The sequence below is a fragment of the Equus asinus genome, chromosome 27 (genome assembly GCF_041296235.1).
Source record: "Equus asinus isolate D_3611 breed Donkey chromosome 27, EquAss-T2T_v2, whole genome shotgun sequence".
NCBI classification, from domain to species: Eukaryota; Metazoa; Chordata; class Mammalia; order Perissodactyla; family Equidae; genus Equus; species Equus asinus.
The window spans coordinates 15603648-15621381 of record NC_091816.1 but is presented as its reverse complement, the minus strand read 5'-3'; the positions used below and the strand labels follow the sequence as shown (position 1 = coordinate 15621381).

The following is a 17734-nucleotide window of genomic DNA, read 5'->3' as shown; positions in this document are numbered from 1 at the left end:
CCAGGGCAATTATTTAACTTCTATGGATTTTCAGTTTCTTCATCTACAATAAGATGCCCACAATCTGTAAGGTCTCTTCCAGTTCCAAAATCTTGTAAATTTTATTAACCAGAAGGATGACCATTGTGAATAAGTAAAATTTGCAAAGGAGCATGAGGTTAGGTAAGTGTTCTCTAATAGGATTCTATGAAATAACTCATTGTTTTAATGAGTGATTGGTGCTTCTAAAGCACCGAAAGATGAACACCACTAATCAGGGTTAATACAATTAATAAAGCCAATAGAAGTGGAGAAAAATGTTAAAGGTTGTTTTTCTGTTTAGATAATGCAAAGATAAGCCAGCCAAGCACAGGTCCAAATGATTGCTTAGAATTTTTAAAATATGAATATAATATAAAATGGTTGTGTATTTTTTTTAAAAAATCAACTTAGAGGTCATCATTTTACTTCCAACCCCTGCAAAATTAACCTGAGATTCAAGCAGAACTGCCTTTTTCTGGTCTTCAATTCGTTATTAGGCATAGTTTTCATCAAACCACATGTAGAAAGTGCTAGTCTGTTAGCTCCTAGGGAAGTATAATCACAGTACTGTGTCAAGAGAAAACATCAGATTATTTTTCCACCCTCAGGCCTACCACATACATGTGTCAGGCAGGAAGTCAACCCCAAGGGAAGTCTGGACATTACTGCTCAGATATGGGCAGTGGGGGAAGAGAGCAGGGGGAACAGCTCCTGTAACCCTCACCGTAATCCAGCTGTTAGTAGTGGTTTCAGGCAGATAAATCTCTGTAGTTTACCTGCCGCAGAGAGACAGTAAATGTCTAAATGAGATTACTATATATAGAGAAAGCTATCAAAGGACGCTCATTCAGCAGGCACTCTGTGTTGTTTCCAATGAGGTTTTCCTTGTTGTCAGCAGCACACAAAGCCTGGGTCTCTTTCTCTACAGTGCAGCAGTGTAAGAAGCTGGAAGTATGAGGTCAAAATGGGGTTGAAGAACAGGACTTGAGTGTATTTTGTCCTACATCTATCAATAACCAGCCCTGTGATCTTTGACCAATCACCTTACTTCACTAAGCATCAGACTGACCCCCTTACCCTGTCCCCAAAGAGAGAGCCCTTTATAATGGTCAATTTGAAAGCATACGCTTCCAGAAGTAGTGTCTTGGTCGTTGGGCTAAAAGGAGGCATAGGGGTCAGGAATGAGTAAGACAGGACAACGCTAATGTTCCTATCTATGACTACTCATGGCCGTTAACATCTCCCATAACTTGCACCTAATTCACTTGAATTTCTATAAGTGTATTTTCTAAATATGGTCGATCTTTGCTATCTTTGGATTCTGTATTTGCTTATTTGCCTACTCGCTAAAATTTACTTGCAACCCCCCGAATCAGCACTCTCAGCGTGTTCGTGGTCATTCACTGACATGCACAGAGTGGTAAAAACACTTGAGCCTCCAAGATGCATGTTACAGCTGGCATCGGACAAGGCTACCCTCCACCTTCTTGTTTCAGCTCTCATACTGTCAACAAATGTCCTTTTCTTGGTCTATTTAGTGCCACATTCTTTGCATTTTTGTGCTTTTTGTTGGTGATGTCGCTATTCAAAATGGCCCGCAAGCATAGGGCTGAAGTCCTGTCTAGGATTCCAGAGCACAACAAGGCTGTGACGTGTCTTCCAGAGAAAATACACATGTTATGTAAGCTTCGTTCAAGCACGAGTTATAGTGCTGTTGGCATGAGTTCAAAATTAAATAAGGCGTCTTTAAACAGAAACAAACATCAAACAAGGGAGTGTATTGATCAGATCACAAAAATGTTATGAGCAGAGGCTCACAGGAACCTAATCCTGGTTTTCCCCTGAAAGCAATGTTTCAGTACTGGATACATCAGCATTTACGGAGACTTAATCGGACACGATTACTGTGAATAAAGACAGTTGACCGAATTCCTTTTGGGGGGCCATAAGAGGAAAAAACCCCCAGCATTAAAACAGGACTATTTTAATACAGTAATCTCTTTTTAGCAGACTCATAGGTCTTCAACATTTCAGGATTCTGGGTTTCAAAAGAAGTTTTCTTTTTTATGGAAGAAAAGTCTGTATTTTTTCATTTCTTAAATATTTGCTATGTGATAATTCATTTTAATACTATAATTTCACCCAGGAAATATCTAAATCTTTTATATTATGTTTTGTATTTATATTTAACATGTAATACTAAGTAACTTTTAATCCAGATGTTTTTGAAAAAGAAAAAGTTTACAAATGAAGATTTTTTCATTACATCTAAAATGTATTATGCATATACATACATGCTCTATTAAGAAACACTGTAAATGTAATCCAAATGGGACATAAAGATATATTTATATGAATTATTAATTTCAGGAAACTATATTGAATTTTTAAAGGATAAAAAAATCCTCTTTTGTTTAAAAATCATAATCACAACTTAAAGGCAAAAATAGTACTCAATATATGTATCCTAAAGCCTTGTGTTCCTGCTGAGAGCCCAGAAAATAGGTAGGCGGAATTCAGTTACTGGATTCGAGAATCAGATGAGAAGTTACACAAGATCATCTTTAAAGTCCTATAATATTTTGCTGTTTTATGATGTAACATTACTTAACTTTTCAAGTGTGCATGTCTTGTCTCTAACTATAAGCATTCAGAATCCACGGGTTTAGCATAAAACAGGATTTTTCAACCTCAGCACTATTGACATTTGTGGCTAGATAATTCTTTGTTGTGGGGGGCCCACTCACTAGATGACAGTAGGGAGCACAAGCACACACCAAGTTGTGATAACCAAAAATGTCTCCAGACATTGACAAATGTCCCCTGAGGGTGGGAGGGGGTGCAACATAACCCCAAGTTGAGGACACTGGTGTAAAGTAAATCGTTGATTAATGCTATTTTGATATATTGCCAAATTTTCATAGAATTTTTGTCAGACTATTCTAAAACTAAGTAGAAAGTGTTTCTTTATCTAATCTGTCAGTAAAACATAAGGAATATATAATTAGGTATGATGCTTACGTCTCACATTATTATTAAGAGACTCGGAAAAGCAAAAATGTATTTCTTCATGATATGATAAGCAAGAAGTGCCAACATTCAGAATTCTAAATAGGGAAGTAAATATACATGGACATAGGAGAGACGGTCTGTTGAAATTTCTCATAATACGGTTCTAAATGTGAAACCTAACTGGAAAATGATGACGTCACCTTAATTTACAGTTACAGTTCATAAAAACACAAGCTGTTTCCACTTAAAGAAGCATTTGTTTTTTAAAGATTGGCACCTGTGCTAACATCTGTTGACAATCTTCTTCTTCTTCTTTTTTCTTCTTCTTCTCCCCAAAGCCCCCAGTACATAGTTGTATATTCTAGTTGTGAGTGCCTCTGGTTGTGCTATGTGGGACGCCGCCTCAGCATGGCTTGATGAGTGGTGCCCCGTTCGCGCCCAGGATCTGAACTGGCAAAACCCTGGGCCGCAGAAGCAGAGTCCGAGAACTTAACCACTTGGCCACGGGCCGGCTCATAAAGAAGCATTTTTAGAGGCTGGCTCAGTGACGCAGTGGTTAAGTGCACACGTTTCACTTCTCAACGGCCAGGGGTTTGCTGGTTCGGATCCCAGGTGTGGACATGGCACTGCTTGGCAAAAGCCATGCTGTGGCAGGCGTCCCACATATAAAGTAGAGGAGGATGGGCAGCAGATGTTAGCTCAGGGCTAATCTTCCAAAAAAAAAAAAAAAAAGAAGCATTTTTAATGAGAAGATGGCAACAGGGGTGCTCCATTTCCTCTGCAGGTAAGGCCTGAGATTTAAATGGGAAACAGAGAAGGACTTAACCGTGGACACGTGCAGCATTTCCTAAAGGTAGGAGAGCTGGTCAGTACCCTAATGCCTATGACAGTGGCTCCACAGCACAGCCTGGATGAGGTAGCCTTGTGGACCCTAAAACTAATGGAAACAAAGGAAGAGCAAAGAATACACTCCTCTGAGCCCTCTCTGATGTCTAGCTCTTTCAGTGGAATGACTAAACCAAAAATTTTCTCTCCACTAAAGATTCAAAGCATTGTATGGTGCTGCTTGGCTCAAGAAGAATCCTTTCTCTTAATGTTTACGACCAAAATGGACTTACTTTCAACTGCAAAGAAGTAGGGCCGTCATAGAGCAGGTTTCCATGGCAACCATCTCCTGCCAGTCCTAACTAGTTCCAAGGTTATGGCATCCAGGCCTGTGTCCCCTCACTATGCAAAGATATCGTCCCCATCTAATGTTGAATAAATCAAATTTCTCATCTATTTCAAGAGGGCAAACAGTCTTATTCTGAATTTTTATCTAGCAATCAGTTTTTATCTGCTCAGTCTTATATAGGTTTACCTTGCTTTGATAAAGCTCATTATATTCAAATAGATTAATTTTTTAAAAAGTGTACTGGGAAAAATAATTTGCTTTGCGAAAGAACTTGCTGTAAGATTCCCTTAAATAGCAAGTTTTCCTGGCATATTAAAATATGAGTAACATACCAGGTTTCAGGAATACATATATTGAGTAAAATGAGCCTTATCTGTATATGTTTCAGGCATGGATTTTGTGGTTTCTTTTCATTTTTGCTACGTGTATTTTATGGGCACACCTGTTGGGAAAATATGAGGAACAGATTCCCTAACTTAGGAACAGTCTCTGGCAGTAAGAGAGAAGAGTGGCATTATGAAAACAATGCAATCTGGGACCAGGTGGGACCATCTTCCCCAGTGACCTGAGTACCAGTGAGTGGCAGATTGGATGACACATCTTTCCAGGTGACATTCAGTGCTTTAGTCCTACAATATTCTGCTAATTAAGGGCACACTTGTGGCCTAAAAAAGGTGGTATGACTTCTAAAGATCTCCTTTACATTGGAAGAATCTGGCTTCATTTCAGGATCACGAAGTACTGTTTCCAAGAGGCAAAACTCCTCTAATACTGTCTTACTCATAAGTAAAAGAAATTGAGATGAGTCATCAAAAAGAATACAATTAACCCTTTGAAGGTTAACCAGTTAAACAATCATATGTACCCTCCTAAGTATATTTGAAATTAGTCAAATCAATCAGTTGAAGTATTTTTAAAGATTAGATAAACTGAATTACATAGCCCTTTCTACAAAGAATGGATGTTGGGTTGTGAGAGTGGCCTCAACCGCGTGACATTATTCTCACGGCGAAGAGTGAACGTGTGACCGGGCTGCCTTACCTCCTATGGAGATGATGGCATCGAAGCCCTGGTCCCTAAAGGGGAGATTAAGGTTGTCACATACCATGACTTCACATCCTCTACTCCGGGCAATCTCGACCAATGGCCCACAGTAGTCACAGCCCAGGGTATGTACCTGGCTGTTCACTTTAAGATACTTTCCAGTCCCACAACCTATAAGAGAAAAACCTGTGTTACAAGCTGTCCTTAAGGGAAAGTGGAAAATTGTCAGTTTGTCTCATCACAAGGAATAGAAATGATTTTACATTAACTCACCGAGACAGACTACAACGTGGCATGAAGGTATTCACAAAAGCAAAAGAAAAGCCTGCACTGCAGGGAACGCTTACATATTTTCCTTTAGAATAGAAGAGGGAAAGGGAATGAGGAAAAAGAAAGAGTATTTGTTGAATATTTAATGAGGTAATGTCCAGAGGGCTTAGCATGCTGGCGCAACCGAAAAATGTTGGCTGGCCCACGGCAGGGAATGACAGTTTCCCAGGGACAGTGTCCAGGCTCTTTACAAAAGTTACCTTCACATACGTATTTCATTATCTACAGCTCTATAGGCGATGGGCTTTTATTCTCCTGTTCTGTCTCCAGTCTTACCACTTGCTGGCTACGTAAAACAAACGACTGCCAACAACTTTTCAATGGATATAAATAAAATAATTCGTACAATAAAACATGCTTTTCAAAAATTTTTAATTTGAATGAAAAAAGGATTTCAACATCTTTTTATCCAATCTATTGTCAGTGCTAGGTTTTAAATGATTTCTGTTGACTCAGCATACAACTCTGACACAGAACTATTTTTTTTTTTCCTTAAAAAGACCGTGTTTGACATTTACTTTGTGGTGGCAGAGACCCAAATAATTCAAGATTTACACAACCCGAAGATTTGGATCAATCAGAGCTCACTGATACTACAGTGAAGAAAGTGGTAACATGAATGAATGACCATTTTGAACCTACAACCTAGTACCTAGTTTTATGTTCTAACACAGACACATCATCTAATTCCTTTTCCGAAATGTTTAAAGATACCATTAGAGCTGATATTTGTACCTACTTGGCATTAACTCTAGATTTTTCTGCCTGAAAAAATATCTACTGCTATCCAAAGATCTGAAACACATCACAACACTCTTTAATAATTCCTCCTTAATAGGTGCTATTCAAAATTATATGAGACACTAAAAGCATAATTAAGGTTCATTGATGCCAGCTGAGACAGTGGAGAGCCTATGAATAAAAAAACAAGATTTCCAATGTTATTGTCCCAATGGAAATGATTGGGGTCTTAGAATTATTTTAGATTTCACAGCCACTGTTCCTGAGAATTCTTATGAGAAAAAGTATCCAATATTTAAGGGCAATCATGGGGAAAATATAATTCACAAAATTTTAAAATTGAAATCCTGAATATTTCAAAGATGATGGTCATATTTTAGGAAAAATAATCTTGAAAATTTGTTTGCTCATTCTTTTATTGGCTCAGAGCATACATTTAGAGAACTGAGGGAGAATTACTTCAAAGATACTAATAAAAATAAATTCAGGCCAGCCCACTGGCATAGTGGTTAAGTACACGAAGATTGGCAACAGATGTTAGCTCAGGGCCAATCTTCCTCTCCAAAAAGCATACTTTAAAAACAAAAACAGATTCAAGGGCCAGTCTGGTGGTGTAGTGGTTAAGTTCACATGCTCCGCTTTGGCGACCTGGAGTTTGCTGGTTCAGGTCCTGGGCGTGGACCTACACACCGCTCATTAGGCCACGCTGTGGCCACATCCCATGTAGAAGAATTAGAAGGACTTACAACTAGGATATACAACTATGTATATGCTTTGGGGAGGAAAAAAAAGAGGAAGATTGGCAACAGATGTTAGCTCAGGGCCAATCTTCCTCACCAAAAGAAAGCATTAAAAAAACCAGGTTCATAGACCATTAGAGCTACAGGGAAGTATTCAGAGAGCATATGGTAATGAGGAAACTGAGGTCTTTTCAAACGTCAGCATCTCCTGAAACGTTTCCAGTGCCCCAGCCCCTTTGATTTAGCCCATATTTTCCAATGGCATTCATTTTTAAGAATAGTAGGGGAACCCCCAAATATGATGCATTATCCATTTCTAAGTGCATACACTGAGATGCTAGACGGGAAGATTTTATCCTAATAAGGAAATCAAGAATATTTGCCAAGCCTAGTCACCCTATTATCTTAAATGTGCAAGAAATAAATCAGAACACTTTGGATACTGCGGCAAGCTCCAGAACACGACAATCCTCATGCTCCTTTACGAAATCTCATTAAATGATAACCTTTCACAGTACTGAGGACAGATTACAGGAAGTGTCTGCATGCTTCCCCTCCCCTCTGTTCTGTATTCTGCACCACACTATAACGAAAGAAGAAAGGAGATAATTGCCTCACTTCAACAAAAATATTTTGGCCCATGGTGGGCAAGTCTTTGCTGGAAATAACTAAATTAATCTGAATGTTCCCTCTGAAGTTTGCAGAAACAACCACATTTTCGAAAATAAGAGCTTTTTGCTAAGACCTTATCTGAAAGAGAACTCTCTTTTCCTACGGGAAAAAGAAGAACATGGCCTATTTATTTCCCATTTAATATACATTTCTGGGGGCCAGAGATGAGGAAATATGTTTTATTGTGCAGGCATGGTGCCTGCCACATAGTAGGAGCTTTAAATTTTTATTGACTCAATGAAGGGATGATAATTGGAGAATGACTCAGCAAATTAAATATGACCACAGAGACTGGGAATAAATACACTGAGAATTAAGAGGCAAAGGGAATCTGAATTATTGAAAAGTTAATTTTTATTATGTGCACAAAAATAAAAATTTCAATATTATTAGGGCAATTGGCTCTGATGTCAGGTTAAAAGGTGACTTTGCTCAAAAAGACTCTAGCTCTGGTGTTTCTCCTGCTTTCTAAACTAGTCCAAGATCTCGAACCACCGACCACCCTCCATGCACCATCTAATGGACTTGTTGCTAGCCCATTTCAGGTAACAGTATTACCGTAAGTGCAGAGGTCACAGTATTTCCTCAGAGTACTTCGCATTTCTGCTGTCTTTGAATCACTCCAGTTCTTTTCATTTAGGCTCTAGTTCCTGCTCACTTAATTCCTGACATCTGCCCTGAAGACTTAGTTTCCATCAGGAGCCATTATCAACACACCTCAGCAAATCAGCTTGACTGGGGAATGGGGTGAGGTGGGTAGCCAAATTTTAGTTAACTCAAAGTTGTACCCCCAAAATAGTGAAGCAGCCTAGAGAATTTCTGCCTGGGCAACTGGAACCTGATTGCCTCTGGATGTTTATTACCTATGCAAAGTTTTATTACTAATTAATCATAAATTGCTAATCTAACAACCAGACATTCGCCAATACAAACAGTTGATGATTTTAGCCAAGTGGAAAACACATACAGAAAAAATTTTTCCTTTTGGAGATAGTCATCTTATTCTGCCTTCTCTTCTTCTGCTAATCCCTTTGGGATTCTTTTTTTCCTTTTCATTTATTTCTTCTTTAATTTCAATTTTATTTTAAAACATATCTTTCATTGTGTAATCAAAATATTACTATTCATTTTTTGAATAGTAAAAAAATGTAAATACTACAAAATTCAAAAGATACAAATGGGTCAAAAAATCTGCTATAGATATAATTATTGATTTGCACAGAGGTATCTGAAGAATATTATTAGTACCATAATTTGTAGTAGCAAAATATAACAAACATATATCTGTTAATATAGTGTTATTAGCATTGAATGTTATGCAGCTTTTAATAAAGGCAGCTCTGTAAGAACAGACATGGAATGATCTCCACAATATATTAAAAGAAACAAAAGCTAAGGGTGTAATTGTTTGTGTAACATACTACCATCTGTGTAATTGAAAAAGGGAAATCCACCCATACACACATCCATGGGCATAAATATGCTTACATTAACGTGAAATATCTCAAAGATTATACAAGCCGCTAAGAGCACTGGTTGCCTCTGGTGTGGGTTAGGTGGTGCTGGGGGACTGGGGTGGGATGATATTTTTCACGGTACATCCTTCTGTACCTTTGTTACTGAACCATTTAAGTGGATTACTTAGTTTTTGGTTTTTTTACTTCATTTATATATTTATCGAGATTTTGGCCTTGTAGAACTTTTAAAATCTTATGTGGTCTAAGATATCAATACAGTGAATCCTTCGTTACTCACCGATTCTGTATTTGCATGTTCACTTACTTGCTAAACTTTATTTGTAACCCCAGAGTCAATACTGCAGCCCTGTACACTTGTTCCCTGACACGCGCACCCATAGAGCCGTCAAGAATATGAGTCGCCTGGGGCACCTGTTCCCCACCTTTTTTTTTTTGGTAAGGAAGATGGGCCCTGAGCTAACATCAGTTGCCAATCCTCCTCCATTTTATGGGATGCTGCCACAGCATGGCTTGATGTGCAGTGTGTAGGTCCATGCCTGGGATCTGAACCTGTGAACTCTGGGCCACTGAAGCAGGGCACGCAAAACTTAACCACTATGCCACCGGGCTGGCCCTGTTCCCCACCTTCTTGATTCAGCTCTCAGGCTGTCAACAAGTGTCCTTTACGTGGTCTATGTAATGCCACGTTTTGTGCATGTCTGTGCTTTTTTCTTGGTGATTTCACTGTTTAAAATGGCCCCCAAGCACAGTGCTGATGTGCTGTCTAGGGCTCCTCAGGGCAAAAAGGCTGTGGTGAGGCTTGTGGTCAAAATAGACGTTAAATAAACTTTGTTCAGGCATCAGTTATAATGTGTTGCCCATGAGTTCAAAGTTAATAAATCAACAGTATATACTTAATCAGTGTCTTTACACAGAAACACACATGAAACAAGGTTAGGAATTGATCAGTTAACAAAAATGTTGTGATCAGAGGCTCACGGAACCTAATCCTATATTTCCCCCGGGGGCAATAACTCAGTATTCACTAATTCAGTGTTCACAGCAACTTTACAGAACATAAGCGGTGTGCATAATGACAATCAACTGTATTTTCTTTTGATTTCTGACTTTTTTTGGTGTCATATATAGAGAGGTCTTTTGCCTCTGAGAGTATTTTTTAAAATAATCTAGTTGTCATCTAGTCCTTTAATGATTTCATTTTCTTATATTTAAATCTCGGCTTCAGTGGAATTTTTGGTGTAAGGTATGAGAAAGTAGCATATATATATATATACACATATATACACATATATATAAATACTGTTGTCCCAAAGCCACTTATTGAACAGTTCCTTTTCCTCCCAATTAATTTTGAGATCCTGGTACTTTGCTTACGTTATGGGCGGTAAAAGTTCCAAACTCACTGAATCTTCTGAAATCAGATTTATTTTTAAAAAGTTGACATGATAGAGATATTTTTCAAAGACTCTCCATTTCTACATAACATGACCCTTCCCCAAATTCCACACTGCTTGCAGCATCTTTAACAAGCCAAAAGCCTTGAGCACATGTCTGTTTCTCTTACCAACATTTAGAGTAAACGTGAAATTAGACAGTTTGTAACTACGGACCTATGACCCTTATGGGCACAGTCTGCATGCATTCGCTGGGAACCAGTTTTAGGTGGGTGTGCCTCGAGTGGGAATCCTACCATGTCTTAAACCTCAGTCTTAGATCTGCTGGGCTGTGGTTTACCACTTCTCGATTCAGAAAGATTCTGAGCCAAAGTCCTCCAGGCAAATCAGTGATTATGAAGATATGATCTAATTAAAGATGTGCTCTAAATAATAAAACACCCAAGGAAAAGGATCCATGAGATTAATAAGAGGTTATAGGACCTCTTCTATAATCCCCCAATTCTGGCTCTTCTGTGGTGGGCATGAGAGCGGCTCAAGGGGAGCCCCCCAAACACTGTATTTACCAATGTGAATGTCTCTAAATTTAAAGAGGTCAGTTTCACAAGCAGTCATTTCAGTCCTGTTTTATTCAATCAATATCTGGTCGATTTTGTATGAGGATGTACACAAAGGCTCTGAGAAGATCGCCACTATCTAAATGTAGATCTGGGGAAGTTTTCTACTTTCTGACTTGATCATATGAATTTCTGCTATAAAGTGAATAGTCTAGGACAAAATTTCAGACTTCTGGTTAGAAGAAAAATGTAAAATGAATCTGAAAAGGAAAGGCCTGATGGACCGTATTTCAGACTACGTGGCAGAACTCTGGGTTACCTATGTCGGCGATGAGGCTGCCCGGCTTCTGCTCCTGGAGGAACTGGCGGACACGAGGCCAGGCTTTGCTCTGCAGGTCACTGAAGTAAGGGGCGGTGCTCTCATACACATCGTGCACATGCTGCTTCTCCAGCCGGGCGGCCTCATAATCCATCCTGGGAAAACAGGGCCACGCCAAGAAAGGCAGGTCAGAGTATGCACCGGAGACGGCCAAAGGAGAATGCAGATTCCTAAAGTTGGAAACCTACAACTGCCAAAGCTTGTGTCGTTCTTACACTTTTTATAAGCTGCAAAGAACAAAACCTTCACTGTAACCGCCCCATTGTTGTCAAAAGACTAGCAAATGCATAGTTTTTACCTGCAGATCTTCAGAGAATTATGGTTTGGGAATGAGTTAGCCACTGTAAATTGTTGTGCAAGATCGATTCTTGATTCTGGAAGCATACACAAGAATCTTATCAGTGGTTCACTTTGAGTAAAATCATTCTATCTGATGCTAAATAGATTTAAAAATTTTCTAACACATAGCTCACCACTCCAACCCAACCCTGAAGCCTTACGGACTCTACCTTTTTCGTGTCTTTGGATTCCAACCATTTCTCTATACTCCTACTGATTCTGTCTTCGAAAAGGTGCTCATTTCTTGCCTGAATTTCTTTAACAGCCTGTAAACAAATGTTTTTTTGACCCTTCAGTCTCTTTCCTGCAATTATGCCATGACTATTTTTCTAAAACATAAATCAAATTGTGTTGCTGCCTATCTTAGACTTCTTCAAAGGCATTTTATAGCTTGTCCGATCAAGTTTAGGTGTCTTGGGAGGGCGTACAAGGCTCTTTCTGATCTGTCCTCAACTTACCTCTTGAAGCCATTTCAGCATCCTTCCCCAGTGTCAGATGAGCCTGTAATACTCAATGATCCGTGGTTTCTCAGATACGACACATTCTCTCTCATCCAAGGGCCTGAACAGATGCTGTGCTTTACCTGGCTAACTTCTATTGATTCTTGGCACAGGCATCACCTCTTCCAGAAAGCCTTCTCTGACTTCCCATGCAGGATAAGGACAGTCAGAAAGGAGTGGAAAAGTACAAGAGTGGGTCAATATTTTCATTATTCTCTTGTGACATGTGAGCGAGGGGGTCTCCCAGGGAAGTGGCCCGGGGCTCCGACTGTGGCTTCTTACCAATCAATAGAAAGTATTTTCAATCATTTAAGAGCCCATTTGGCCCTACAGGTGCACATCAGCTAGTTCAATCTTGCATCATGAACTCCTGTTGCATCCCACGCATCCCTCTCTGGATCACAAAGGGCTGTAATCGTCTATTAGATATTTTTCTCTAGCGCTGGCTAGAAGATTCTAGAGAACAAGAGCTTGTCTTATTTAATCCTGAATCCCCAGTAGTTAGCACACAACAGACTCTCAATAATGAACAAACAAACATTACCAGAATGCAATCTAACTCAGCACGGAGGGTGGCATTGGCTTCGGTAGAAGACAGAGTAACCCTGGGGAGTGTGGGAAGAGAGGGGATCCTACACCCACAAGCTTGCAGATGGGAGTGTGAGACAGAAGGTATTGTCTCTGGACAGCTTCCCTGTCCCCTCCCCCCCACTACCCCCACCCTGGGAAGTAGGAAGCACTGGGTAAGATGGCGTCTGATTAGTTACTCAACCATAAAGTGCCTCCTCCCCTTCCTTTGTATTTAAGAACTATCTTGAGAGTGACTTTGAGACTATGAAAATACCCTGTTTTTCATACTCTCACTCACCAATTTTAGCATCCAATCCATTGATGACTCTTGCTTAAAACAATTATTGCTACAATTATCACCAAACGATGATATTCTAATTCCATCCTTCCTTCTACTGCCAGGAAGAGCTTTTCAAGATTTAAATTAGCAGTAGGTTATCCTTAATTACTATAGACCTGCCCACAGTCCCTGCAAAAAATCTGGCAAACTCCTCACAGAGTACAAGTCTCATTTGTGAGGTCTGACAAAGCTTCCACCCAAATTGAAACAGCTTATATTGCACCCTCAACTAGAATTTACAAAGTAAGCATATGGCTGGCTAGAACTGCCTACACATGAGAAAAACCCAAACACTGCGTGCTTTTCTTTTTAATCAAAATCTCAGTAGACTTAAGTCTATTTAAAATGTTTCCCCCTCAAGGAATCAATCAGGCAATACAATTTCGAGAACCCTAGAACAAATAAATTTTACTTTACTGCACTTGAAAATGTTAAGTGGCAATCAACATACACTCGATTCCCTTCAAGCTGGCTCCAGCTGCAAGCTCAGAATTTGTAGTATCTGGACAATACCCTTGGAGACCTTTCTCTAATTCTCCCCCATAATGCCTGGTTTCTACCATAAACAGCTAAATTCAAAGAGCGATTTTAAAGTGTGTGAACCATATAAATCCATTTTGTTTTTATTGTATTTTACAGTTAAGATTGTACACTATGGAATAAAGAGCTGACCGTGAAATTGATCTGTAGAGTTGAGGCTATCCAAAATGACATTTTTTACACTCCCTGGATTTAAATTTCCTGCAGTATTTTCCATATGAGTTATATATATAAGCACATTCCTTGTGAATTCAGTAATGTGATTAAGCTAGTAAGACTGGGACTAAAATAAGAGTGCAAGGTTCAAGGTGAAGTGAAGGAGGTAGGGTTTCGTTTAGCCAGACTTCCTAACCTGTGTGCTGTCCAATTCTAGGTCCTTGGAACTCATGCCTTGTTGGTGAGTCATGAGAGAAGGGAAAATAATTTGAAAGGTAAGGAGAAGTCATATAAAGTAATGCAGTGATATTTAGAAGAAATCATTTGTATGTTACGTGCAATGGAAAGTGGTTTTAAGTTGGTGGGTGGGTCAGAGGACAACATAATTGGATTTATAATTTTAAACGCTCATTCTAGGTCTCTCATTCTAGGTATATTCTAGGTATATCTAACTCTAAGCAGACTAGAGTAGCTATTGTTTTTAGTTGTCCAACCAAGTTCACCATCCAACTTCTTCTGATAATATGTATCTTATCCTCCATGGATGGGTATGTGACCCAGGCCTGGTCAATCATGGTACCCCACATGCGTGGACACAATCATTGGTTCAATGGTGGGCAGGTAATATAAGGTCAGCCAATCAGAGTCTTTCCTTAAGATACATTAGTGTGGAGCTAAGGAAGTGGTGTCCTTCCCTCTGGCATCACAGAGTTAGAAAGATGTAAAAGTCAGACTGCCAGTGGCCAGCTTTTCTACCACCAGGAAAAGACCTGTTTTCAGGTAGAAGACAATAAAGTCAGGCAAAGCAAACAGAGATGAGAGACAAATGGAGAGGGAAAAAGATCCATGGCAGCATTGAGTCCTGGTTCCGGTCCTAAGATTGCTTCTTGCAGTTCTATGGGCTCTTCCTTATCCTTCCCAACTCAGAGAGGCAATAAATTCCCCTTTTGACTTAAGCTGGTTGGGTCTCTGACCTTACCACCATGTCTTAATCCCCTCTAAGTCATCAGTACTTCTTGCACTAGCGTTTGCTTTTTGTTTTGTTTTATATCTAGCCCTTATTCCTTGGAGAATGGCAAAGAGGAGAGAATGTGATAGGAAACTAACAGGAGAGGTCAGTGGTTTGGTATGTTTCCCATGGAGAAAGGAAAAAAGAGAAGGACATCAGCAATTCCTGCTTCTACAAAGAGTCCTCACTGAGTGGTCACAGATGTTTGGTTTTCCTGTTTTGTGTATGTGACTGGAATGACACTTCTTCACCCAACTTGATTCAGGCAAAGCCATGTGACCATGAAATGTGATCAACAAAAATGTGGATTCTCTTGGGCAGAAGCTTTATGAGCCAGTGGGGGGCTCACCGAGTTCCTCTGCAATCACAGAAGCATCAGTCCAGGTCCCTGAGTGACTGTTCTTGAAGGACAGGCAGCATGAGCATTTTAAGCCAAAAAGAAAAAAAAGGAAAGAAACAGCTCATCATAAGAAATGTTGAATATCTAGGTAATGAAAAAGTCAAAATTATCAATCATATTCTATTAGAAGATAACTTGTTACTATGTGAATTTGTGTTGTTTTGGTTTATAAATATTAATACTGGGGCCAGCCCCGTGGCCAAGTGGTTAAGTTTGTGTGTTCCACTTCAGTGTCCCAGGGTTTCATCAGTTCAGATCCTGGGCACAGACCTAGCACTGCTCATTAAACCATGCTGATGCGGCATCTCACACAGCAGAGCCAGAAGGATCTACAACTAGAATATACAAGTATGTACTGTGGGGCTTTGGGGAGAAGAAGAAGAAAAAAGAAGATTGGCAACAGATGTTAGCTCAGGTGCCAATCTTAAAAAAACATTTTTTTTAATTAATACTTTTTTCTTTCCTGTAAATATATTATCAGAAAACTGCGAGAAAACTGAATGCAGTTCTGTATTCTGCTTTTTAAATTTAATGCAATATTGTGAGCCAAGGAACAACTTTTACCTGTAGTCTTCTCCATTCTTTTTAAATAAGGCCTCTTGTTGGAACCCTCTGGCAATAGAACATACTGGAATGGCAATGTCTTGTTGGAACCACTGCTAGCCTAAGAGGATATCAGAGCTGTTGTAATAGTGCTGCCATATTTGGCACCTCTCCTCTTTCTTTTTCACTGCTACGACCTAGTATCGGAGCTGTTATTATAACTTTCTGGTTGGTCTCTCTGTCCCCCGTCCCACCTCGAATATATCCATAATGCTGGGAGTCTGCAACACTCTTTCTCCATTAATATTCACTATACACTCCTATAGGAAAAGGCAACTGCAGAGACCACATAGCATATGTGCTCTTTCTGGCTTGGTGGCTGTAACTTGTAATTTTCCCTCCATGACCCCAAGAAAAGCAGTTTAGGATCCCTATTTCATGCCAGTGCTGGATAATTTTCCTATAGTGTCCATTTGATAATATCCCCTCTCTGTTGAAAACCCTTCAGGGTACCTCTACGCTCTACAGGATAAAGCTTGCACTCCTCAGACTGGCATTCAAAACCCTCCATGACCTGGTGCGAGTCTACCTTTCCAGGCTTAGATCCTGTAACTACCATAACTCGAATTCCTCCACCCAAAGGACTCAACTCACCCTTCCTTGAGTGGGCCTTGTATATGGCTCCTCATTCAGGTCTTTGCTGAAGCCGTTCTCTCTCATCTGAAATGCTCTAAAGTCACCTCACCCTTCCAAAATCTTACCTGGCCTTCAAAGTCTAGCTTTTGCCTCCTCCATAAAGACTTCAGGGACAGCTCTGGATAAGACTAATCTCTCCTAGTATTTCTGTATACTGCATATGTATTATCTCTATCACTCTTAGGGCATGTCTCCTGATACCATCTTGAACTCTCCACTCTGTATACATTCCCAATTAGATTAGAAGCTCCTGGAGGGCAGGAACTGAAATCTGACCTTTCTTTATATATATCATAGTGCTTAGGATCATGTTGAACAAAGAGCAGTCACTCCATAATTAACTGTAGAACCAACGAATCAATGAGCTGTTTCCTTAGCTCCCTCTGCAAGACAACGATACCTCACTCCAGACAAACTGGTCCTCGAATCTTGGGTCATAAATCATAGAGACCCTGCCGGGGGCCAAAAGGCCTCCGAGGAAAGCAGGACTAAGGTCGAGCTCTTCCAGTTGTGTTTTGTATTTCAGATTTCCTGCCTTAGCAGAGGCCTGTTTTAGAGATATACCTGAGGTATGCAACAGTCACATTTTTATAACTAAAAACAAATATAAATATTGTAAATTGTTCTCCTATTATAAATGCCACAGACGACACAGTATTAAAAAGGAAAGCATCAAACTCTGCTTTAAATTTCAAAGACATACTCAAACTGTAATTCTAGAGTGAAAATACAGGTGAGTCAGGAGAGTTCAAAAACTTTACTTACACTTAATTATAAAACACATAGTTCTTTTTAACCTTTTAATATCAGATACTTCAAACTTATCTACATATTATTTTCAAGTACAGATTATACTACAAACTTTTGTATGATAAAAATTATCATTTAACAATGCTCTTTAAGTCCTAGAGAAGCAATTTTACTCTCTAAAAAATACTAAATATATTCTTGTAATTTTAACTTACCCTGTACAACTATTTCCAGATTCTTTTTTCCACCTGGTGCAAAAATAAACTCCAGCTTACTTTATATCACATTGTCATAAATTTAAAATTATAGGAATTGGGGCTCATTAGGGAACACGCACAGTGTCCCCAAA

The 17734-nt window shown here is 39.4% G+C and overlaps 1 protein-coding gene across 12 annotated transcripts in view; it reads right to left on the bottom strand.

The window, feature by feature from the left end:
• Positions 1-17734, bottom strand: part of TRMT9B (tRNA methyltransferase 9B (putative)) — a 58345-nt gene that overhangs the window by 10283 nt on the left and 30328 nt on the right. For 2 of the 12 annotated variants that reach the window (XM_070499911.1, XM_070499908.1), the window contains exons 3-6: positions 12052-12147; positions 11841-11916; positions 11483-11637; positions 5249-5422 (exon numbers count right to left, since the gene is read on the bottom strand). In XM_070499911.1, coding sequence (XP_070356012.1) covers positions 5249-5422; positions 11483-11637; positions 11841-11916; positions 12052-12079 — 433 coding nt within the window. In that variant the 5' untranslated portion in view covers positions 12080-12147. The other 10 variants (XM_070499912.1, XM_014867406.3, XM_070499910.1 and 7 more) reach the window with 9 other exon arrangements.